This window comes from Podarcis bocagei (genome assembly GCF_964188305.1).
Source record: "Podarcis bocagei genome assembly, chromosome: 12".
NCBI classification, from domain to species: domain Eukaryota; kingdom Metazoa; phylum Chordata; class Lepidosauria; order Squamata; family Lacertidae; genus Podarcis; species Podarcis bocagei.
In genome coordinates, this window is record NC_138137.1 from 9,728,145 (window position 1) to 9,752,648 (window position 24,504).

Sequence of the window (24,504 nt, forward strand, 5' to 3'; positions counted from 1 at the left end):
TTGTTCTGAAAACTACATTAAAGGGAAGAAAAGGCATTTTTAAAAGCTAGGAAAAACAAGAAGGGAACAAATGAGAATGAAGGGACTTGGATGGAATGAAACCATGGGGTGCAATACACATGCAATAATCAAATCCGAAGTGCCAAGGAATTTGTTTTTTTAGTCAAGTGTATTTCAAAGATCTTGTAACTTTGCTGGGCATAATGGCAGCCTTATTTTGACTACTTTCAGAAATTCCTGAAGAAATAGTTTGTGACATTCCTCCTGCATGCGCCAGCAGCTTCATAAAGCTGTTGCTGGAGAAGCAAAGGTGGCATGAAGTTATGCTGCTGCTGACCCGAAAAACCACAGGGAATATGACATTGGGAGACTGCCTTATTAAGAACTGCAATCTGTCAGACGTTGACATTGGCACTGTCTTGAAAGACATGGACAGGTCAGATGGGCGACGGCTGCATCTCGTGAGATGCTTGATCCAGAGGGGAGGTGAGTATTCACAGAAACCAGACTTTCTTTGAAGATCTGAATATCTCTTCGTTCTTGAGTTAAACTAATGCCAGTCTATCTCTTCTGCCTTTTTTTTTTTTAAAAAAAAAATTACAGTCGTACCTTGGAAGTCAAACGGAGTCTGTTCAAGAAGTCCGTTCAACTTCCAAAGTATTTGAAAACCAAAGTGCAGCTTCTGATTGGAGCTTCCTGCAGCCAATCGGAAGCTGCGGAACCCACGTCGGATGTTTGGCTTCCGAAAGAACGTTTGAAAACCGGAACAGTCACTTCCAGGCTTCGATCGTTCGGGAGCCAAAACGTTCGAGAACTAGGCTTTTCGAAACCCAAGGTAAGACTGTAACTACAAATAGCCTTTTGTGCCTGCTGAACTATGGCGTGGAAAAGCTGTGGTATTGTGTTGCAGAATAAGATGGCGCTTTATGTGAGCAGAGGGTGACCAAGCAAAATTGGTGGCAGAGGCTTGGTGGTGTGGGTTACAATCAAGCAATATTGAATTGTGACGCTATGAGCTGCTTTGGTACTGCTAGCTCAGTTGCAAGCTTGATGTACCCATCCTTTGGTTTAACTTGATTGTAGATGGCTGCAGAAGCTAGGAATTACTGTGGTACAGAGCGCTAAGAACCCACAGTGCCCCCATGGAAATAAACTTTGTTTTTGAGCTGTTTTGAGAAAGAAACAGAGAAACAGAACCCTTGTATAAAGGAGAATAAAGGGGGAAGGGGGGGACCCAAAACTGTATATTTTGCAAAGTTGTTACAGTGGTACCTCAGGTTACATACGCTTCAGGTTACAGACTCCGCTAACCCAGAAATCGTGCTTCAGGTTAAGAACTTTGCTTCAGGATGAGAACAAAAATCGGGCTCCGGCGGCACGGCAACAGCGGGAAGCCCCATTAGCTAAAGTGGTGCTTCAGGTTAAGAACAGTTTCAGGTTAAGTACAGACCTCCGGAACGAATTAAGTACTTAACCTGAGGTACCACTGTATTGTACTTCACCAGATCTTAACCTATTACAGTATTTGTAAGAGTGGATTCCAAATAGCATTGAATCTGTCCATAGCAAGTCTGCGTTTATATGCACGTTGTTCATATTTTGCGAGTTTGTGTAAGTCTTCAATCCAATTGTAGAAGGGAGCCGCATTTTTATTAAGCCTGCCTTAAACTTAAGAGAGAGGCTCCCATTATGCCTTCCATACCTCTGTCCTGTTTATCATGGGGCTGTGCTATGAAAGCCGCCCTTTCATCTCATTCTCCCCTCCAACCTAAACACTAGTAGACAAAGGGCAGCTTGCATGCAGTCATAGCGAAATCCTTGTTGTTAATCTCACTAGCTTCTGTGGATGCATTGTGCCTTTTCTAGAATTGTTGAAATTTAGCTGCTGTTTCCCCCGATCCCCGGTAGCATGTGCTTGTAATGTTGGTATTTGTAATATCATTTTCCAAAGCGTCACCTGAGGGAAGTAGAGCAAGCCATGAAAAACCGCTTCAGAAATGTTTAAAGAGCAATGATTTTGAGCTGGCATGTGTGCTCCTGAGCTCGGGTGCAAATCCACACCATATATCCATGGCAGAAGGCGATACCCCGTTACATGCTGCGTTGTCCATTTATTTTGATAAGAAAGGTAAGGACTTTGACTTGGTATTTTTGTGGGTGGTGGTTTATTGAAATAGTTTATAACCTTCATCAACCATGTTGACTGCAGCTTCTCCTGCCATCCTCTCACTATTGCAAAGTCAGTACCATGGTGTGCAAAACCACCAGGAAGGGGATGGGAATGTTCCATAGCTCAGTGTAGAGTCCATATTAATTTATTTATTATTCCAATTATATTCCACCTTTCATCCAGCCGGAAACCCAGCCAGATGGGCGGGTACAAATAATAAATTATTATTATTATTGTTGTTGTTTTGTTGTTTTGTTGTTGTTCGAGGAGCTCCTGGAGGCATGCACAGTTCTCCCTCCCCATTTTTATCCCCACAATGACCCTGTGGGGACCCTGTGGAGAGCCAGTATGGTGTAGTGGTTAAGAGCAGTAGACTTGTAATCTGGGGAACCAGGTTTGCGTCTCCGCTCCTCCACATGCAGCTGCTGGGTGACCTTGGGCCAGTCACACTTCTCTGAAGTCTCTCAGCCCCACTCACCCCACAGAGTGTTTGTTGTGGGGGAGGAAGGGAAAGGAGAATGTGAGCCGCTTTGAGACTCCTTCGGGTAGTGATAAAGCGGGATATCAAATCCAAACTCCAAACTCTGTGCAGGAGATTAAGCTGAGAGGCAGCGGGCTGGCCCAAGGTCATCAGTGAGCTGTATGGCTGAGCCAAGGATCTGAACCCTGGTTTCCTAGGTCTTTGTCCTCTAACCACTACCCCACACTGCCCCCCATGATTTCTTCTCGGAAGAATTGTGGGCAGCAAATCGTAAGAAGAATCTTTGCCAAAGAACCCAGAGAGTTTGCTGCCAGTTGAAATGGGCAACTTGGGGTTCCATGAACAAATGAAACCACCTACATCATGTGTAATATTCGTTAGTTCTTTCAAATATCAAAGAACACAGCGTGGCACTTTTTATTCTCCTTTCTGTCCTGTCTTAGAGAGCTACCTCATTTGGAAGCTTTACCTGAACAATTAAGTATAAAATTCAACAGAGCCGAGAGATTTAGCCAAGTTAATTAGGAACAAATGAACCATTGCATTGTATGGAGAATCTACCGTATTTTTCGCCCTATAGGACGCACTTTTTCCCCTCCAAAAATGAAGGGGAAATCTGGGTGCGTCCTATGGGGCGAATGCAGGCTTTTGCTGAAGCTTGGAGAGCGAGAGGGGTCGGTGCGCACCGACCCCTCTCGCTCTCCAGGCTTCAGGAACACATCCGCAGCCTAGGCAGCCCTACGGGAGATCCGGCAGGGATGTCTAGGCTGCGGATAGCAGCCTGCCGCCCGGCGGGCGGGGCGCCCTGAAGCAGAGCGCCCCCCTCGCCAGGAACAAATGAACAAATGAACCATTGCATTGTATGGAGAATCTACCGTATTTTTCGCCCTATAGGACACACTTTTTCCCCTCCAAAAATGAAGGGGAAATCTGGGTGCGTCCTATGGGGCGAATGCAGGCGCACCGACCCCTCTCGCTCTCTAGGCTTCAGGAACACATCCGCAGCCTAGGCAGCCCTACGGGAGATCCGGCAGGGATGTCTAGGCTGCGGATAGCAGCCTGCCGCCCGGCGGGCGGGGCGCCCTGAAGCAGAGCGCCCCCCTCGCCAGGCAGACATCCGCAGCGTGGGGAGCCTTGCCGGAGGTCCCGGCAAGGCTCCCCACGCTGCGGATAGCAGCCTGCCGCCCGGCGGGCGGGGCGCCCTTTATTTCCCCCCCAAAAAACTAGGTGCGTCCTATGGGATGGAGCGTCCTATGGGGCGAAAAATACGGTATATGCTGGTGATGACAGATGGGAGTAAAATGGGGGCAACCTGTATGCATAGTGAAGCTCTTGAAGCACCCTTTTTATTCTTCCACTCCCCACCCCCTTCCGAAAACGAATAAATATTCCTTAAGGTGGGTCAAAAGGATTAAAAAGAAAAGTCACCTAACACTGCCTAGATCAAGAGATTGCAGAACTCTGAACTTGTTCCAAGGCGGTGGAGAATTCCTTCTACTTGGAATGAAATATCTGCCCTCCATAGGTTTCTCTCAGGCCAGTAAATTTTTATTGTTTCTGGTAGGCAGCATCTCATTAGAAGTAAGTTAACTTGAAGGATGGAAACAGAGATGGTTATGAACCACTTTGAGCATTGTACAGTATGGATAAAAAGGATCAACTTTAATGTAAAATATTACTGTGGCTTGTGCAAATGGAAATACAAAACTTAATTTTGTATATTTTTTTTCTCTCTCTCTCTAGATGAGAATGGCTTACATTTATTGAGTCACCTTCTAGAACTGTACGAATCAGATCCATCCAGATTTTCGTATCTTAGTCCCAATAGGCGAGACAAGAATGGGGACACAGTCATGCACATTATTTTTCAGAAAAACCTAACAAAGCATGTTAAGAAAATGTTGGGCTTGCTTGCAAAGTTTGAAATTAACTTGAATTTAAAAAATAAATATGGCAGAGATGTGCGTCACAGAATAAAAAAGACCGATCCGATGCTTATAGCTTGGAATGAAGCTGTGGCTGAGAACAAGAAGAGGTCGCGACATGATGCGGCAGGACATCAAACTAAAATACCGAAATCCACTTCGGCTTGCGGCAAGTCAGAGCCGCAAAATTCAACCCATTCTTCAGCTGCACGGTCATCCAAAATGCCGCCTGAAGAACTGCCGTCAGACACAGAACGTAATCTATGTGCTGTTTCCCGTGAAGAGGAAGAGGCAGAAGTTGCTGGAGTTCAAAGCTCATCTTTCAGAGATACCAATAAGCCATTGACTCTCCGAGATTGCCTTGTACAAGCAATCACACACTTAATCCAAAAACTCGCACTGAATGAAGTCTCAACAAAAGAGAACTCAGTGGCATCCCAAGTACCAAAGCAGCCACCTTCCATGACTAGGATTGTAGATGGCAAGAGTGAATATCAGCAGGCGTGTGCCCATGAGGCTTATAATGCTTGCCCAGACCAAGATGAATTGGGGGAGAAGGTGCAGAATGAGCTTGAGGAGGCCAAAGCAGAAGAGGAAGAAGACGCCGAAGTCAATCGACAGCTTCAGGAAATTGAGATGTGCCTTCAGGACTTTGATAATATGACATGGGAAATTGAGTGCACCTCTGAGGTGCTTAAGAAATTAGGAGACAAAAGCTTCCCTCACCATATGAAGAAGAAAGTAGTATTGGCAATTCAGCAGCTAGGAAACGGTGAATGGACTCAAGGTTTACAAAAGAGGCTGAAACATTTGAAAGGTGACATTCGGCTCTATGAGGCGAAGTTGGACAAAGGGGCCAGGCTGCTTTGGGAGCTTGCCATAGACTTTTCTCCTCGCTGTAGCGAGGCTGCGGAAAAGATAATAGAGAATGAGAATTCTACACATCCCACAGAAAAAACTGGGAGGGTTTACACAGAAATCATCAGGATATGGGACATTGTGCTTGATCACTGCAAACTCAACCGAGCCATTGACCGCGCTATCGACCGTGCTGTTGATCTTGCTGCTGACCGTGCCGCTGTTAAACAAGCTGTTAAACTTGCTGCTGAAAAGATATGTAAAGCATACAATCGTGGGCTGTCCTGTATTTTGAGGAAAAAGCTTAAAGGTATCAATGCAACTCCAATTTCTTCTAACCTGAATATACAAAAGCGCATTCCTCGCATATATGTTGAAGATACTAAGCCAGAAAAGTTAAAAGATCATGTCCTGCCTGAATACTTTCCCCCAGCTAGTGCAGTGGAAACGGAATACAACATCATGAAATTTCACAGTTTCAGTACTAACATGGCACTTAATATCATCAGTGACATGACCACTGCTGTTGAATACCCCTTCAGAGTGGGTGAGTTGGAATACGCAGTCATTGACTTGAACCCCAGACCGTTGGAGCCAATCATCTTAATTGGACGGAGCGGAACTGGGAAGACTACTTGTTGCTTGTACAGGCTTTGGAAAAAGTTTTATTCTTACTGGGAGAAAGCAGAGTTGGCAGGAGGTCCCTTGCTGGTCAGACAGATGTGGCACAGATTGAAATTTAATATGCATTTTGAAAACAGCACTGAGGAGGAAGATAGTGAAAAGCAAGATGGTAGCGACCCCACTGATTCATCTGAACTGGAAACTTCTCTAAGTACAGATGAGCAAGAGCTGGATGAAGATGAACAGGGTTCAAATCTAGGAGACCCAGAAATGAATTTACGGTATGACTCTGATGAGGAACATGCTGAAGAAGAAACTGACAAACTGGAACACTTGCATCAGATCTTTGTTACCAAAAACCATGTTCTGTGCCAAGAAGTTCAGAGGAACTTCATAGAGCTTAGCAAGTCTTCAAAGGCAACTAGTCATTTCAAGCCCCTTGAACCAAATGTTCACCGACTTCAGGATGTTAAAGATGAAAATTTTCCTCTCTTTCTCACATCCAGACAATTGCTGCTCCTCCTTGATGCCTCTATGCCTGAACCATTTTTTCTGAGAAATGAAGACGGAAGTCTTAAGCGCACCATTGCTGGATGGTCTACTAAAGAAGATCTCACCATCTCAAATTGGCAGGAGGAAGAGGAAGACGTTGACGTGGATTATGATGAGGATGAAAAGGTTGCAGAAGTCCATATTAGAGAGAGTGATCCTCGAGTCTTTGTGACTTATGGTATATTTGCTAATGAAATCTGGCCCAAAATGGTAAAAGGCAAATGTCCCTACAACCCAGCGTTGGTTTGGAAAGAAATAAAATCTTTCTTGAAAGGGTCTTTTGAGGCTTTAAGCAGCCACCAAGGCATACTTACAGAAGAGGAATACAAAAAACTAGGACGGAAGAGGTCCCCAAACTTCAAAGAAGACCGTAGCGAAATTTATCAGCTCTTCAGCCTTTACCAACAAATAAGATCACAAGGAAATTATTTTGATGAAGAAGATGTCTTGCACAAATTGTCTCAAAGACTCTTAAAGCTCAGTGATCTACCATGGTGCATCCATGAGCTTTATGGGGACGAAATTCAGGATTTCACCCAGGCAGAGCTAGCATTGCTAATGAAATGCATTGATGACCCGAATGCGATGTTCCTGACTGGCGACACAGCACAGAGCATTATGCAAGGAGTTGCTTTTCGTTTCAGTGACTTGAAATCACTTTTCCACTATGCCAGCAAAAACTCTGCTGACAAGAAACAGAGTATTGTTAGAAAACCAAAAAGGATATACCAGCTTTATCAGAACTACAGGTCTCATTCAGGTATCAAAATCTTAAATCTATATACATACATTACATGGGGTGGGCTGAGGAGACAGAGGTTTAAAAGAGAGGATAGCTGTACTCCATTAAGCTAAAGTTCCTTTAAAGTATTCAGGTTGAACAACCTAGAACAGTGGTTCCCAATTGGTGGTCTGTGGACCCCAAGCAGTTTGTGTAAGCCACCCAGAGGGTCTGTGACACCATTCACATAACAAAAACTTCCATAAAAATATCATCGTTTTTAAAAGTAGGGGGTTCATGGCTTGGCTTTTGAAAAACAGGGTCCACTGTACTTAGCTAACTGAGAACCACTGATCTAGAATGAAAACGATAATTTCCAGGCTGAATGAGAATTTATTTTAGCTTGTACAGATATCCTCTGCAGTCTTATACTGAAGCACTGCTTTACAGAGGATTTTCCTGTAATTCTGCCATTTGACCGGTGTGATTTCTCTTACCCATCTTTGCAACAGTTCTCTGATTCAGGCTTCTGATTATGGCATCTCTTGAACGGAGAAAAGAGGTGAAGAATCATTGCTCCCAGTAAAGCCATTGCTGATCTGGAAGTTGGCCCTGTCCAAGATCACATGGACAACATGCATTTAAAACACTATTTTAATAGTCACGGAGAATCCTGAGGACTATAGGTTTGTTTTTTTAAGGGTGCTGACATCACAGAGCAACAGTTGCCAGCACCCTTAACAATCTTAACAAAGATTCTCCATGACTGTTGAAGTAGTATAATAGTGTTTTAAATGTATGGCGTAGATGTAACCCAAATCAATCCCACATGACTTTTCGCAGAACTGTTGAGGCTTTTGGTGACTGATTCTCATAGCTGCTGCTGTGCAGGATTGGGCACTGGCACCAGCTTGGGTTGGTTCCTATGGGTCTAAAGCGGTGATTCTGTGATACCCACTTCTGTGCACCTTTCTGATGAACATGAGTTTATCAGATATGTGGAAGGAGGATATATGATTCGACCATGTTCTGCCCTTCTCTGTCCCCTCATGTGGTCACCCTCAATGAAGCAGCCTTTAAACCATAGCTGTAAAACAGCTTTGTGCCCCAGCTGCGGTTTTGAGCTAGGCATTTGCTAACTTTTCAAGATTAATATTGCCCTTTCAGTTACCCTTTTATTTTGTGTCCCACCCGAGAGACAAATTTAATAGGTCAATTCTACCTGCTCATTATCATTTGCAGGTATTCTCCACTTGGCCTCGGGAGTTGTTGACTTGCTTCAGTACTATTTCCCAGAATCCTTTGATCGTCTTCCTAGGGATTCAGGCCTCTTTGATGGGCCCAAACCCACCGTCTTGGAATCTTGCAGTGTTAGCGATCTGGCAATTCTTCTGAGAGGCAACAAAAGAAAAACACAGCCAATAGAGTTTGGAGCGCATCAGGTAGGCTTTTCTCAGCATATAATGTTCTGTACCAGAACAGAACGTTGCTGTTTTCGCTATTGTAAATGACAGTGTGCTGTCTTGAGTTCTTTGAACAGCTTTTCAGAATGTTAATAAAACTAAGCATGTCTGTAGTAATTGAGAAGACCACTTGTTTTTCTTGTTTATTTGTTTGAGAGCATCACAATACATTGCACTTGTAAATTATGGGCACCAGGTCTGAATCTTCAAGAAAAGTCCACAGCGCTAATTTCAGATGGAGGTGTGGAAACTGTTCCTGGATAACTACGATAACCTAGGCACCTAAATGAGGCCATTCTTCTCAATGATAGGATCTGTCTAGACTTATCGATCACCAGAATCTGAAGACCTAGATTCAACTTCAGGCAACTTTCTACTTATTGTATTATTTTCATGGGTTGCTGTGGTTTTGGTGATCTAATGTCTCCCATTCTGATTGTAGGTGATTCTTGTAGCAAATGAAATAGCAAAGGAAAAGATCCCCGAGGAACTTAATTTAGCTCTTGTGCTAACAATTTACGAAGCAAAAGGCTTGGAATTTGATGATGTGCTCCTTTACAACTTTTTCACAGATTCAGAGGTATGTAAAAATAGAGAGAGGGAGGGAGGGACTGGATATCATTCATTTCTCTTTAGGGGAGAGCTGAACAACTCAAATAGGCTAGGTTGAGTTGTCATCCTTTGTTCCTGCTAATAACAATATGTTCTTTTATCTGCTGGTTTCATTTCCATCACATGTGCTTGTTTGTACTAAATGTTGTTGTGTTTTTTTGCAATATCAGCACATCTTAATTTATAGAATATATTCAGGAGCAGTGAAGACATTGACCCCAAGTAAATTGTTTTGGGAACACTTGACAAACGAGTTCCACTTAGCTTATAGCTGGAGTCATTTTCATATCTGGTATTAGATAAGGGATTTTTGCCCGAGATAGAGGGTTTCTTTGTTTCCTTGCACTGTATGCTTTTGCTCACTGATTTGAAGATTGTTTTGCTTTCTGAGGTTGACTTCAAACACGAGTAAAATTGAAAACTTGGTTACAGCTTTCCGGGTGCAGTAGTGCTATTATAGCTATGGTTTTTTGTCCCCCCCCCCCCCCGCTTAGGCTTACAAAGAATGGAAAATAATTTCTTCTTTCAAACCTCCCTCTCCTTTACCTGAAGAAACCAAAATGGTCATTGAAACGCCCTTGGAGAAAGTTGCTGATGTTCAAGGAAAACTTCCTGTTCTGAATCCAGAAATGTACAAGGTGATTCCAAAATAAAATCAGAAGCAATCATCATGTCCCTATTTTTGAACCTATTTTTAAATAAGTAATTGTTTCCGTTGCGTTGAATAAATAAAGAATACATAGGAATCTCTAAATAGTTGACATCCCAATCTTTGAGGACTAACCGAAGATATTGCATTGTAATGCATTTTTAATCTTTCACCCATTATCATAAATTGGATACAAATTGTGCTTATAAAAGTACATTCCAAGCTTCACTTAAGTATCTTAGCGTCCAACATTACAATATATTGCCCTTCTTTCCTGGGCAGGCAAGTTAATATGTGAACTTGAAGCCCATAATGAGGTTTTGGACATGCACACCAAATTACCTGTATTTAGCTGCAGCACTGCTCTTTATGATAGTCTTTTGCACATAATTGTATTCCTAGATGCTTAATGGAGAGTTAAAGCAGTTATATACTGCTATTACAAGGGCCAGAGTCAATCTGTGGATCTTTGACGAAAACAGTGACAGGCGTGCACCTGCATTTCGATATTTCATCAAGCGAGAACTCGTTCAGGTTGTCAAAACAGAGGAAGATAAAGGTAAGGTCTATGCTACAAAATTCTGCAAACTAGACTGTCTCATAATCAACATTTGATTTTTGCATAGAAGGTGCAAATAATTAAGGAAGGAGAAATTTATGCTTAAATGTTTTTTATCGCCTACATTTTAGGAAATTCCCAATAACTTCAGTAATGTTAGGGCTAGTTTAATGAGCTTAAAAACAGCCTTCCTGTTTTTAACTGCAGTATCCATCCGCCCCAACCAATATGGCCAAAGGTCAGGGATGATGGAAGTTGTAATTCCACAACATTTGGCAGACACCAGGTTGGGGAAGTCTGACTTAAAAAGATCTGTGTCTAATATATCTCTGGTTTCTTCTTATCTCTGTCTCTTCAAGAGTTCCTTGGAACCAACTCACAGCTGACTGAAACATACTAGGAAAGCATTGGCTAAGGCTGTCACATATCCAAGAACATTTATATCTGTGGTCAACAGTTAGCTTTGTCAGAGGGCCATTTTGAGAAGGGGATGTGAGTTGGGGAACCAGCGTCCCATTTTCTCCACCCCAAAGCAGGCTTACAGTCAAGAGAAGTGCTCAGATGACTGAATTAAAAGTGAGCTGAGCTGATGTCACAAGAATTTTAACAGTGCAACAATTCCTTCCATCCTTGTTTTGCCTCCTAGATTTCAATGACAGCATGTTTGTTTGTGGCGATCACACAGGGTCCCCGGACGTTTCACCGTCTATTGATCCCTGTGCCACCACTTTATTTCTCGCTCCTACCACCCAGGCCCTACCTGGTACAATACTGAGTCCAGTCAGGGTTAAATTGGAACATAAACTTCTGTTTATTTATTGCAATTTAACAAGTGTGTGGTTTCATAAACCATACCGGTCAATTACAATCATGGGGTGCCTATCCAGACCTATAACTTCTGCTACCTGCTCTCACTCACTAAACCACCTCTCAGATATTTACTTGTCTTCCTAGCCCCTAACTATTCCTGTCTCAACTTATTTCGCTACCCTAACTCAACCTACCCACAGACTCTATCCCAATTCACTCCCACTCCACCCAACTCCCAACGAACTCCTCCCTTTGCCCCTCCCAGAGCTGGTTTTATAGTCCCTCTGGCTCCACCCCCCTGGGTTCTGATTGGGTAACTTGTTTAACTATTTCACCTCCAGCACTCTCATATGTTAACATCGCAACAACGTCTCCACCCCAAAGCAGGCTTACACTCAAGAGAACCGCTCAGATGACTGAATTAAAAGTGAGCTGATGTCACAAGCATTTTAACAGCACAACAATTCCTTCCATCCTTGTTTTGCCTCCTAGATTTCGATGACAGCATGTTTGTTAAAACCTCAACTCCAGAAGAATGGATTGCACAAGGAGAATATTATGCAAAGCATCAGTGTTGGAAGGTAAATTCACAGACGTGCTTAAAAGGGAGGGCATTTTAAGAAAAATACATTAACTCTGGCAATGAATCATAGAGGTGAAATTGCAAACACAAACCAACAAACAACAATGCAGAATAGAATTATGCTACCTGTAGAGCTTTGGGGGGGGGCAAGCTTCTGCTGGGGGGGGCAAGAACCTCATTTAATTGAGTATTTTTTTAAATGCTTTTCAGTAATTTTGCAGATGATGCCATGAATGTGGTCCCTCTAATTCACAACCGGGAACACACCTGAAAATCCTGTTGAGTCACTGTGTTTAAGTCTGTATGCCCTGTTGATGTTTGCTGTACTTAAAATGGTGTTTTTTCTTTTTCTTTTTTTGCAGTGCAACACAAAGGCTTGTTTTTGTTACTTTCATTGGTAAAGTGTCACTCAGTGAAAACTATATAGCAAGTAGACTGATAATTGTGGAACTAATTTCACATTTTGTCTTTGTTGTCATGTACCAGTGTGTCATAGCTGAATTGGCACAATTTTGAGAAATGCTTTAAAATTAAGGCTAGGTCCAGTGCTGCTTTTATTTTTTAACCCAGTAGTTTAATTAACCAAATGCTATAGAGCATGCTCAACTTGTTTTGGGTTACTTTTGGTACACTTGAAATATTGGGGGTGCTTTTCTATATATATTTGTTAATATAGAAAAGCAGTGTGTTTTGTAACTGTTTTCTTTTTTGTTTGCAGTTTGGATTTTATACTAAAAAAATTTTTTTACCAATGTTCTTGAGAGGTTTGCATGTACATTTAGGAATGGATCCAGGTGTGCTTTTCCAGATGCAGAAGGCAGCTTATGTTTATGGAAGGGCAAGGGTTACAGAGTTGTGTGCAAAGAAATGAAACTAAATTCAAATATGCTGTTCTTTGCGGTAGAAGCCTGCCCTGCTACATAAAGCACTGAGTGAACTCCAAATCAAGCTGTTGTGCCAACGTTTGTGGAACAGGGCTTGTTGCTATTTTCCTTCCATTTACACTTCTTTGGATCTAACTTTGTCGTAGTTTGTTGCTCGATTTCTTTGCACACACACACTAATTGCATGTTCTAATTTACAGCATGTTCCAATTTACACTTGTGGGCCTTAAGCCAAGGTTGGGCAAATATTTGGGTTGAGAGTGAAGCAGATGGCCTCAGAATATGGTGGACTATCTTTCCTTAGAGGTTTTGAAGTAGAGGCTGGATGGCCACCTCTCATGGATGCTGTAGCAGCAGTGGCTCTTGAAGCCTGGGACGAGCCAAATGACCTTTCAAATCCTTTCCCAACTCTGATTCTGCATCTTTCTGCAGTTTATAATTAACATGAAGTTCACTGCTTGGAAGCAAAACATAATGGGAATGTTGGGAAACAGAGGGACAGTCTATTCACAGTGCAAAGCACCGGAATTAGCTCAGAGTGTCATATGAGCTGTACAGGAAGTACAGGAGGAGTTTGTCTCTCGGCTGTTGGAGTTTGAAGAGAGCAGTCATGATTTTTGTAACGCTGCAAAGACAGAAACAAAGGCATGTAAATACGTTTCTGTCTATCTCTTTCCCCTGCCCGGGGGGGGGGGGGCAGGAAAGAGGGGGGGGTGTTCTTCTCACGCCGAGAAGGATCGCCTATCGCGACCTCAGCCTGTATCCTGCTGGGGAATGCAGACAGGGAGGTCAACCGGAGATCAAGCCAGGTGCCTGGAGAGTGGCCAGTTTCTCCTGATAAAGGCTTGATTCCCAACAGTTCACTGCTGCAAGATGTGAAGAGCGATAGCTGCTTAGTGTTGGAATTCCATTCCCCCGTTGTGCAGATATGTGGGATTGTTTCATCACATGTCTGTGTTTACATTCCATCACTGATGGAGTCATGGGAGCGGATGTTGTTTTTACACTGTTCTGCTCTGTTGTACTGTTGTATTTTTTCTCTCTGAGGAAGAAGAGAGAAAGAGGAACCTTGGTTTCCTTTGTCCTGATTTGTATATAACTAGCTTAGTACTCACACCTCAAGCCTAGCTCTGCTGTTATTGCTAAGTCAATATGTGCTCATCGCCTCAAGACATGAGTCACGGAAGCACGTCGGGGAAGTAGGTTGATGGATCTCCCGAGCAGCACGAAGAAGGGAGAGATGGGCTGGCATGTATATGTCATTTGCCTGGGGGTCTGTCCTGCCTCCCGGCGACCCCCCAACACAGATGCTTTTCAACAGATAATTCATGGAGGGAAGGTCTATCTGCAGCTATTTGCTATGATGACTAGATGGAAGCTCCATGTTGAGTTTTGTTTTGGGGGTGGGTAGCAACAGTGAAGAAGGACAACGATCCACTTGTGGGCTTCCTACAAGCATCCGTTCGGGCACTTTGTGAAGCCTTCTTGGAGCGCTGCTTTTTGGGGAAGCTTTGGTATCTCAAATGGCCGCAGGTCAAGATACTGTTACAGGCACAGGAGCAAGAGAAGATTTAAAAAACAACAACACACCCAACAATTAGCAAGCCTGCCTGGTCTGTTGTCTGCCATTCAAATAAGTGGGTAGCACTGTTCCTCTGTGAAACAACCAGCGCTCTGGATAAATGTTGCTTTCCTGTTTCAGGTGGCTGCTAAATGCTATCAAAAAGGAGGAGCAACCGAGAAGGAAAAACTAGCCTTGGCACATGATGCTGTGCTTAAAGTACAGTCAAAGAAAATGAACCCCAGGTAAGTGTTTTCTAGACGTAAAAAACATAAATCTGTTTGACAGTTTTTGGTTAAAGGTCAGTTGATGCATCACTGTAAATGCTGGTTTGCAGCAAACATTGCCCTTCCCCAATTTAAGCACACAGCAGCAACAAAGCATAATCCAGGCATAGGCAAACTCGGCCCTCCAGATGTTTTTTGGGACTACAACTCCCATCATCCCTAGCTAACAGGACCAGTGGTCAGGGATGATGGGAATTGTAGTCCCAAAATATCTGGAGGGCTGAGTTTGCCTATGCCTGCCATAATCCTTGGTTTAGTGTTAGTTTGAACCAGAGATTGGTTGTTTCATTTCGGTCCCAGCAAACCATGATTTGCAGCCCAAGGTTCAATCTTGCTTTGTTCTTTGCGCTTGCTAGTAGAGAGTCACAAGAACAATCTGCGTATTCATGGTAAATCATTATTTGTGGCTTGCTGTGACTTGTGAATTGGCATGGCGGTGATAGGGAATCTGTGGCAGTATTAGGCTTCCTATCTTACTTAGATGGTATAAAAAGTAAATATCTTGCCTTACTCTAGGGTGCATACCCAACTCTTTAGGATGCTGCTACCACCTCTGCTTCCTACAATTATCATTCCACAAAGTTTCTCCGTCAGACTTTCTCCTGCCTGGCCTTTCTTTGCACCAGTGTGAGCCAGTGTGGTGTAGTGGTTAAGAGTGGTAGTCTCGTAATCTGGTGAACCGGGTTCGCTTCCCCGCTCCTCCACATGCAGCTGCTGGGTGACCTTGGGCCAGTCACACTTCTCTGAAGTCTCTCAGCCCCACTCACCTCACAGAGTGTTTGTTGTGGGGGAGGAAGGGAAAGGAGAATGTTAGCCACTTTGAGACTCCTTCAGGTAATGATAAAGCGGGATATCAAATCCAAACTCCTCCTCTTCTTCTTCTTCTTTCCATATCTAGAGCTTCCTTTTGAAGCCAATGGAACAAATTTGTCATAACTACTTTACTCCTTTTTGCTTCCAATAAAGACAGTTGTGATGGATGTAACATAGACCATGGCTTCATTCAAAAAGAAGACTTGAGGTCCCTTTTAGAGCAATGAAGTCACTGTTTATTATATTTCTTGCCTGCATGAAGAGCGCATGTTGGAATCTGTTTCTGTCTCAGCTTGTTAATGTTTTAAAATAGCTAATGGAATGAAATACCTTGAATCAATTGGCTGCCTATTTTCCAAAATGTGATTGCTTTGTTTTATTTCTCTCTCTCTATATATATATATAAAAAAACAGAGAGAAGCAAATGGAATATATGGAACTGGCTAAAACTTACCTAGAATGTGATGAACCAAATTTGGCTCTCAAATGCCTAATCCACGCCAAAGAGTACCAGCTTTGTGCACAACTTTATGAAAAATTAGGAAAGGTAAATGTGGTTTTCCAACTTCTTTATCTTTCATTGTCCAGTTTATTTTTGGGGACTCTTTAGTATTTCACTATGGGAGAGTAAAAAGTCCAAGTTGATTTACCGTATCTCTGCTCATCAAAGTATTGCATTGAGAGCTATTTTAACAATTAATGGAAGTGACATTTGACTCAGGAGAGCTGTTTGGGTCAGTATATTTTATCCTACAGCTACTCTGCATGCAAAAGGTTTCTTATTTCATATTTTCTGTTGTTCATATTCCTTCACTTTTGCATAGTCGGTAGGCAGATATGAAAGCTAGCTTGGTGTACATGTGGTTGTCCCAACAGAATATGTGTGTTGTGTGGATGTGGGCGTATGAATCCTTAATTTTATGTAAGTGGGTGAGACTTAATTGAGGTCAGCCATGGAGAAGCAGAGGACGGGGGGAGGGGAGAGAGTGTGGTAAAAATCTAGGAACCAGTAAATATTTTAAGCTGGCCCTTGTGTTGTGTGATGAGGACAGACAAATCAATTTCCTTTCTATTGTGAGAAGTGTTAAAAGGGAGAAATTTGTCACAGATAGGGCTGGATCACACATGCATGCACATGATTTGATTTCGTTTACATTTGTCGTGGTACCCTTGGTGACTTGCTGCTGAATGTGTATTTATTCACTTGAAATATGTGGTGCTTGAGTAAACTCCGGGTGATAACTAAACTCCTATCTGATGTCCGATCTATTAGCATAAGCAAGTTGGCTCATCTTGCAGTCAGTCTAGCCCTATTTGCTAGAATTAGAAAGGTGTTGCCAGCTATTGTATGCTTGATGTAAGCATCCATGTGGTGTCATCATCGTACAGGTGAAAGAAGCGGCATATTACTATAAAAGAGGACAATACTACAAAGATGCATACAGATGTTTTGAGCAGATGCAAGAGTTTGATCTAGCGCTTAAAATGTGTTGCCACGAGGAGCTGTATGAAGAAGCAGCAAAATCTGTTGAAAGGTCTGTATTTAAAGAAGCTGTTTCATTAAAAAAATAGCATTTCTTCTGCCTTGCCAGTTTTTTTTTTGAAAAGATTGCTGATTTGTGTCCTTGGGTTGCAATGCATGCCATTTAAAACTGCATATCTAAGTAGCCTATGAAAATGTTAATACTTCACTTGGAAAAGATAGTTTAAGCCTTGGGTAGGCAAACCAAGGCCTGGGGCAAATCAGTCGCCTTCTAAATCCGGCCTGCGAATGGTCCAGGAATCGGTGTGTTTTTACATGAGTAGAATGTCTCCTTTTATTTAAAATGCATCTCTGGGTTATTTGTGGGGCATAGGAATTCACAAGGTCCCCACAAGGTCTGAAGGACAGTGGACCGGCCCCCTGCTGAAAAGGTTTGCTGACCCCTGATTTAAGCCATTTCTACAGTGCAAATACAAAGATCTAATAGAAATGTAAAAGTGCTGATTTTTTTTAAAAAAAGAAACAGTGCCCAGTACTTTTTTGTTTTTAAATCAGCTCTGAGAATCATTCAGTCGCTCAACCAATGAGCTGATTGTACTAGCCAAATGCCATGACATATAACCAGACTATAAACCATAATATGAAATATACACCAATAATAAAACCAAACACCAGTATTATGAAGAAAGGGAAATCGGAAATAGTGTCAGCTAGCTCAGACCTGGCTCAACTTCACATTAAGCTCTGAGTCTCCAGAACAACTTGTAGCTGAGGTAACATCTCACTGGATGTTGAGTTGTCCATCTACTTCCAATTCCCTGTTGAAGTTTACTTGTATATGTCTGTTTCAGATATCAAAAGATGATGAGAAAAGAAGGACTGCCAATTTCCAAACTTTCATACACAGCAAACCAGTTTTATTTGGAAGCTGCTGCCAAGTACCAGCGCACAAACAAGATGAGTGAAATGAAGGAGGTGCTGTCTCACCTTGACACCGAAGACCAGCTTGTGTTTTTGAAAACGCACAAATGCTTTGCTGAAGCTGCTGACCTGCTGAAGAGGGAAGGCAAAGATGAAGAAGCCGCAGAGCTGATGATGCAACATGGCTTTGTACTGGAAGCAGCCAAGCTCACTAACCAAAAAGAGTTCCGAGCATCGTGTCTGCTTGCTGCGGCCCGCCTTAGTGTAGCAGGGATTTGTAAGGTGGAGAACGTGAGAGACATCTTGAGCGAAGCCTTAGATCTCTTTCAGCGAACAGACCAAAAGTCTGGTAGCGCAGAGGCTACCTATTTGATTGGACTTTTGGAGAAAGACTTCTATATGTTGGAGAAGGCCTTTGGAATGTTTTTGCGTGTGAATCACAATGCTGGCGCCGTGGAAGCTCTGTTTGGAGCAACAAGCTGTGATGTCAAGAGTGAGGCCATCTTGGGATTAACATCCTATGGAATCGAAGCCCTTCTAAATCTGGTCAAGGCTTTCAAAAAAGCAGGCACCAACGCCGAGAAGGAAATGGTGAAGTCGTGTTTTGAATACTTTGGAATTGTCCTGATAGACGGGGAAAGTTGTCAGGTCTCCCAGAACGAAGCGGGCTGTATTCTAGAACATTTGTCCGAGAGTTACAAACAGAGAGAAAAGAGAACAAGTGATAAGCTCAGTGTAAGCCTGGAAGAGGTGAAATTTGCACTGAATAAACATTTGTTGAATAGGCTTACTGCCATTATTCACCATTTACATGGTCTGAGCTTCCCAAATATTTGCACAAAGTTTATTGCTGGCTTGAAGTGTGAGGACGAAACCTGTGATGACTTCCATAGCTCCCTGTCACTTCACGAGATAAAATCTATATTTCGGTGTAAAATGCACCTGGCTGCAATAAATGGGCTTCTGTTAGAAGCCAAGCAAGTGTTCCCAAAAGATTTGCTTCATGAACCCAATGCCATTGATGAGCTCTTGACCGCTGATAAGTATGCACTGTGCAAATCTCTTATCAATGCACTATTTCCCAAGCATTTCCACCTGAGGATGGTGTCCAAAAATCCAATGGTATGCAAACAGATCTTGAGCCATTATCGCTTTAGCCATAAAAATTCTAATCCTTGCAGGGCGGTTCTGAGAGAATGCATCCGGTCTGAATTTAGAAACGAGACGGCCCAGAACAGGAGAGAATCGACGGATCTGTGGCTGAGAATGATGCAGGTCTTTGCCTTTACTTCCACTTACCCCGAAGAGTTTGATAGACTCCTTTCCAGAGAAGAAGATGACTATAATAGAGAACTGAAGATGGCGGATGAAAGGGGGAGAGGGAGATCCAAAGGCATAGAGGGCAGATATGGAATGCTGCTACCTGATAAATATACAGGGAATGCTGAAAGCACATACTTGTCTTTCATCAGACTCTTGCAGGAATCCATGGACCAGCTCTACAGTCACAGAAACCTTGAGCGGTGCAGGTGGTTTTTTTATCGTTTCATGAATGTCTTGGTGAAGAAATGTGTTGACCCTTTAATTCCAAGCATAGGAAACACTGTGGCTTTGCTGGAATTTCAGTTTGTCCTGTGTTGTGCTGTCCTCATGCGCCTCTGCAAAACCATGACTCTCTGCCTTCCCAAGAGTTATATTGCCCTCTTCCATTACTGGGACTATTTATTCACAAGAGGGGACCGATTTAAAGACGCCTTCACCTTTTCTGTCATACAAGAGTATAAGCCACAGGACACAAAGCAAGCCATAAAGGAATTTAAGGTTCACCTGAGATATTTAGCCAATGTTCTGTGTGGGTATGAAAACTTCAATGTACTCTTTGATGCTTTTGGTGACCTTGGCTTCATCGTGTCTGGGGAAGCTGAGCGCACTGTGGTGCTTTGCTTAGTGATGTTGGTGAATGCTGACCAGGTGCTTGGTTGGAAATATAAAGATCTTTTAGCCAAAATTTTTCCCACCCTCCGAGAATTCCTTGCAGAACTGAAAAGGGACTACCCTTCCAAGGTGCCTGAAAGATTGATTAAGATTGTGGATCTGATGAGTGAGACTTCCAGTGTTAAAGAAGTAGTCGATGGCCTGAAGGAGCTGCTGCTTTGTCGAGATACAGAGTTTTTAGCGGACTGTTGTTGGAGGTGGGACCCTAAAGGAACGAGGGTTACTAAGTATGAGAACAACAAACCTGTCAGAGGTATCTACTTTGAGGTTGCCGACTTGGACAGATTTGCATATCTCAGCCAGGCAAGGAATTTCGAAGAGGCAGAAATAGATCTTGAAAAAGACATGTACATCGAGGAGAGAGAAGACCCATTAGCCAATATAGCATGGACAAGGCAACAGAAGCAACAGCAGAAAGCTTCTGCCAAGCGGAAGCTGCGGGGCCTTTTCCTGTTTGTCTACTGTTGCATTAGATGGAAAAGGATTTCCTCTTCAAAGCAAGAATCCCCGGATATGGCACTGGGAGTCTTCAAAAAAGCAGACGTTGACCCAACACAGTGTGACCTTTGTGGAGTCAAATTTCTCCAAAGGCCTGCAAACTTTGCTGCTCAGACAGAACCTTCTGAAAAAGAACCCACAGAAGTGACAACACCAACAGAGGCAGACTGGGAAGAGAACATGGACAGAAATGAAATTTTTGCCGCTGGTGAAACGTTTGAAAATCACATCATGCTGGACGAACATGGAAATAATTTTGCCTCTTACCAGAGGTATTTTGAGTTTTTCAGAATTAACGTGGAGCCATTAATCCGAAAGGGGATGGATGTGATGGGAAGTATTGCCGATAACACGTGCATCAAAGGCCACTTTGCATCCAATGAGCAGTCTAACCACATGCAAAGTAGAATCCAAGCGGCTATTAAGAAGATTTCTGATTTGGTGGAGGACATCTATAGGAGAAAGGCATGGGCTGATGGTAAGGCATTTCAGTTGTTTCAACGTCTTATCACCTCAGCAGTCAGGGAATGTTTTCCTTTGCAGGGAATGATACTGAAATGTCATTCATCAAAATTATTTAGTGAATATAAGCATTCTGGCAGGACCCACACTATGCAGATGTGACTTTTCAACAGCGACAACAGTCCACTCCAGTAATGAAGTGTTAGATCTAATGCCTAGCACTTCACAAGGAACCAGCCATCGTGCACATATACAGTTAAATAATGGCTTGCCTTTTCAGATGAAAGTAGTGGTTTCCTGCCCACCCCTTGTCCCAAACTTCCATTGTTTCTACATTCCTGTAATAAGTGTTAAATGGGGTGTTACCCCTTCCCATTACACCTATGATCCTAATTGCTTACATCTTTTTGTGTTATGTTTTAGCTGAAGAAACCATGTCCAAGTTGGCTAGCAATTTGAATTCTAATGTAGACAAAGCTTCTAATTGGCTGAAGGAAACGGAGTCCCGCCTACTAAAGGAGGAAGGTACGTTTTAAATTTTAAGTACATGCAGCTCACTATATAATGTTAAATCTGTTAAAACTGAAGCATGTATTGTTTAGAAGTGAGCAGTACTGTGGCTTGTAAGAATAGTGATATACCATGCTGGCAGCCCATTCAGTTACTTAGCATGGAACTTGTAATTTGAGATAGTGGATTCAGTATGTATGCAGCCTTATTGCAGGAGCTTTCCTTGACTAAATTCTTCCTTTCTTACTCAACTGCTGAAGGGACAGGGAATTTTCATTCTCCTCCTTTTGGCAATTAGAATTGACACATGGGCCATTGAGTAAGGCAGAGGTTTTCACCCTTTTTGAGTCTACAGCTCCCTTGAACAACTATATTCTTCCTGCAGCTCCCCTGTGGGACTCAGGAGCCCTGTTATGTCACCCCTTGCCTGCTGAGCTGGCAGTCCCTCACCCTTTTTTTGAACACCCTCCCTTGGGGAATGTTCCCTCGGCCTCCTCCCATCTCCTTGGGAGTCCTCTGGGCAGCTGCTGCCACCGCCCCTGATCTTTGAGCTGCCACCCTTGCCCCAAAGAGAGGTGCCTTCTCACACTGCCCCACAGGGGCCTGGGACTTGTCTGCCCATTCCCAACAGCAAGGGCTGGCTGGCTGGCCGGACTCCCTCGCCCACTTTCTTGCCACCTCAGCCCCTGGCAACCAGCACCTCCTGGCCAGCTGCAGAGGCACCATTCACCTACAGAGCTTGTAGCCAGCTATACAAGCTTTGTATATAGCTATACAAACAGCTATACAAGCCTTTGGGAGGCAGAGATGCAAGAGGGCATCAGGAGGGAGGGAAGGAAAGAGGGACAGAGGCCAGTGTTGCCCATGGCACCCCTGACCATCATTCAAGGCACCCCAGGGCGGCACGCCACACTGGTTGAAAACCACTGCAGTAAGGCATTTAAACAGACGCATCAACTTCAAGTGTCCTATTGAATTTGAATTATTTTCACACACAACCCTTCCGCCACCCTACCCCAAATTGTGTGTTTTCTGAATCAGGGTCAAGATGAACTTGTTGAGAAAGGAGATTAGGGTCCTCACTTTTATTTTCAGACAGAGGTTCATGGACCTTTTATTAGCTGCACGACAAAAGTTCAGCTGGCTCTTCTCAGTAAGGTGATACAGTAATTGGAAAGTCCATCTTTCATGCATTGTCACAGAGCAGCTCATGGACTGGGGGGCTAAGCGACCAGAGAAGAAACAAGATGAGATCCAGCAGCTTCATTAGTGAAGAAAGGGGGGGACCCCATAAAGTTCTAGCAGCATTTTTTCACAAGTTTAAACTTGCATGTACAAGGGGATATTTCATAAGTGACATCTAACGAGTGCAAGTTTAACCTCCTTTTGATGGCTTAAGGCTTACATGTGTTGAAAAAGGTTTTAGATACAATAGAAATTTAAGCCATTCGGGCGTACTTGCCAATGACAAAGTGAACAACAAGGCTGTGGGACTCCACAAATTTTTTCCCCTCGCTAGGATGCAGCTTAGTAAGTATTCCTTGGCACGTTGTTTTGTCTTTAAAATTGAACAATTTTTCCTCTTGTAGAATTTGACCATGACAAAGACTTGGACAGTGAAGTGAAATGCGAAGAGGACACTTTTGAAGAGCTGCACCCCAAGAAGTCCTCAAGAAAGATGGTGAAGAGAAGAAGAAAATAATTAATAATAATAATTATATATTTTTTTAAGCTGAGGTTTATTCCTCCCTTGATTTGAGTTGTATTTCGTTTACATTTTATAACTTGAGTATTGAAATGTGAAAACAGAAATTAAATTGGAAGGTGAAACCTGCCAACAAAGCTTCTCCCCTCATAGTAACTTGGATAGAAGGTTAGCAGTCAGCTTTTAGTAATTTAGGGTTGGGGTTTTTTTAAGTACTTCAAAGAAGCTTTAAGTAGAATAGAGTCAATTCCACAACAGGAATCTGGAGCCACATATTTGGCAAGGAGTCCCATGTCCCTGCTGGTACATAGAGTGGTTGGGAGAGGACACAATTCAACTCAGAAGTGGTAGGAGGGGTAGATGCTTAGGTTTTTTGGTTTGCCTCTTACTTTCCCCTGTAACTCCCCCCTACTACCACCAGTGTCCTAGATGGATATTGGTTGCATTAGGAGGGAAACGTGTCTTCCTGTTTCGTGTTTCCCCCTTTAAAATTGCACCTTCGCTCTGCTACTTTGCAGTTGCTTGGCAAAAGTCCAGCTTTTGAAAACTCCTGCCATTTTTAGATGTGTCGTTCTACCTTTCAAAGCCAATGCATAAGCAATTGGGAGTGGAGTGAGAGAGAATACTCCTTCCCCTTCCTTTCTCAACTTCTTTACTTTCCATTTTTAAATGTGTGCCTACCAGCTGGGCTAGGAGCATCCTCAACAACAGGAGAGGTTTTTTGTTGTGTTTCTTAGTTTCATAGAATTTTAACTTTTGCCGAATGTTCAGAAATACCTTATGCAAGTGAGAAGCAGCTGCGAATTTGTGAAGCTCAGCCTCGTTCTTCCTTTCCTCATGTCTCCTGGAAACTGTAAGGAATAACGAGAGTGCTCATTTTTCTTGCAAGCTTAATTTGATATCAACTGTTCTCCTACATGTGTCAAAAAAGATAATCTTTCTCTAGAGTTTCATTATGGTTTATATGCATTTTAAAGGGTTTTTTATACTTTTGCAATTCAACAAAATAAAATACAGCATTGTACTATTTTAGAAAATAAAACAAAACAAAGATTGGTGTTTATAACTGACTTGTGCCTTTTTTCTACAGAGGTTGTAAAATCAGTTTTAGAGAGGCGTGGGTGGCTTGAAGTCTATCATGAGGATTTCTGGCTCCCAACTTGGAAACAACAGCATTGCTTGTCGCTCCCTTCCCAGTTATTCTGCTGAAATGAAGAAAGTATGCCAGGGGTGGGGGCATAAAGAACAGCTGCTGGTGTGGAAACACTTAAGTTCGATTGAATTCTGATTTTTTAAAAAAAACGGTTTCCTGATCTCATAATTATTTGATTCTAATGGTGTGTTTGGCTTGGCTCAGGTTGATGGATATCAGGGGTCC

The 24,504-nt window shown here is 42.9% G+C and overlaps 1 protein-coding gene across 1 annotated transcript in view; it reads left to right on the top strand.

Moving 5' to 3' along the window:
• The window catches only part of TRANK1 (tetratricopeptide repeat and ankyrin repeat containing 1), a 50,262-nt gene extending 26,070 nt beyond the window's left edge, over positions 1-24,192 (top strand). The window contains exons 11-24 of the mRNA XM_081164250.1: positions 232-486; positions 1,952-2,128; positions 4,395-7,370; positions 8,574-8,773; positions 9,237-9,374; positions 9,901-10,044; positions 10,458-10,614; positions 11,917-12,005; positions 14,594-14,697; positions 15,967-16,099; positions 16,942-17,087; positions 17,887-20,927; positions 21,335-21,436; positions 23,011-24,192. Coding sequence (XP_081020376.1) covers positions 232-486; positions 1,952-2,128; positions 4,395-7,370; positions 8,574-8,773; positions 9,237-9,374; positions 9,901-10,044; positions 10,458-10,614; positions 11,917-12,005; positions 14,594-14,697; positions 15,967-16,099; positions 16,942-17,087; positions 17,887-20,927; positions 21,335-21,436; positions 23,011-23,123 — 7,775 coding nt within the window. The 3' untranslated portion in view covers positions 23,124-24,192. The remainder of the gene's footprint in view (positions 1-231; positions 487-1,951; positions 2,129-4,394; positions 7,371-8,573; positions 8,774-9,236; positions 9,375-9,900; positions 10,045-10,457; positions 10,615-11,916; positions 12,006-14,593; positions 14,698-15,966; positions 16,100-16,941; positions 17,088-17,886; positions 20,928-21,334; positions 21,437-23,010) is intronic.
• The last annotated feature ends 312 nt before the right edge of the window (positions 24,193-24,504 follow it).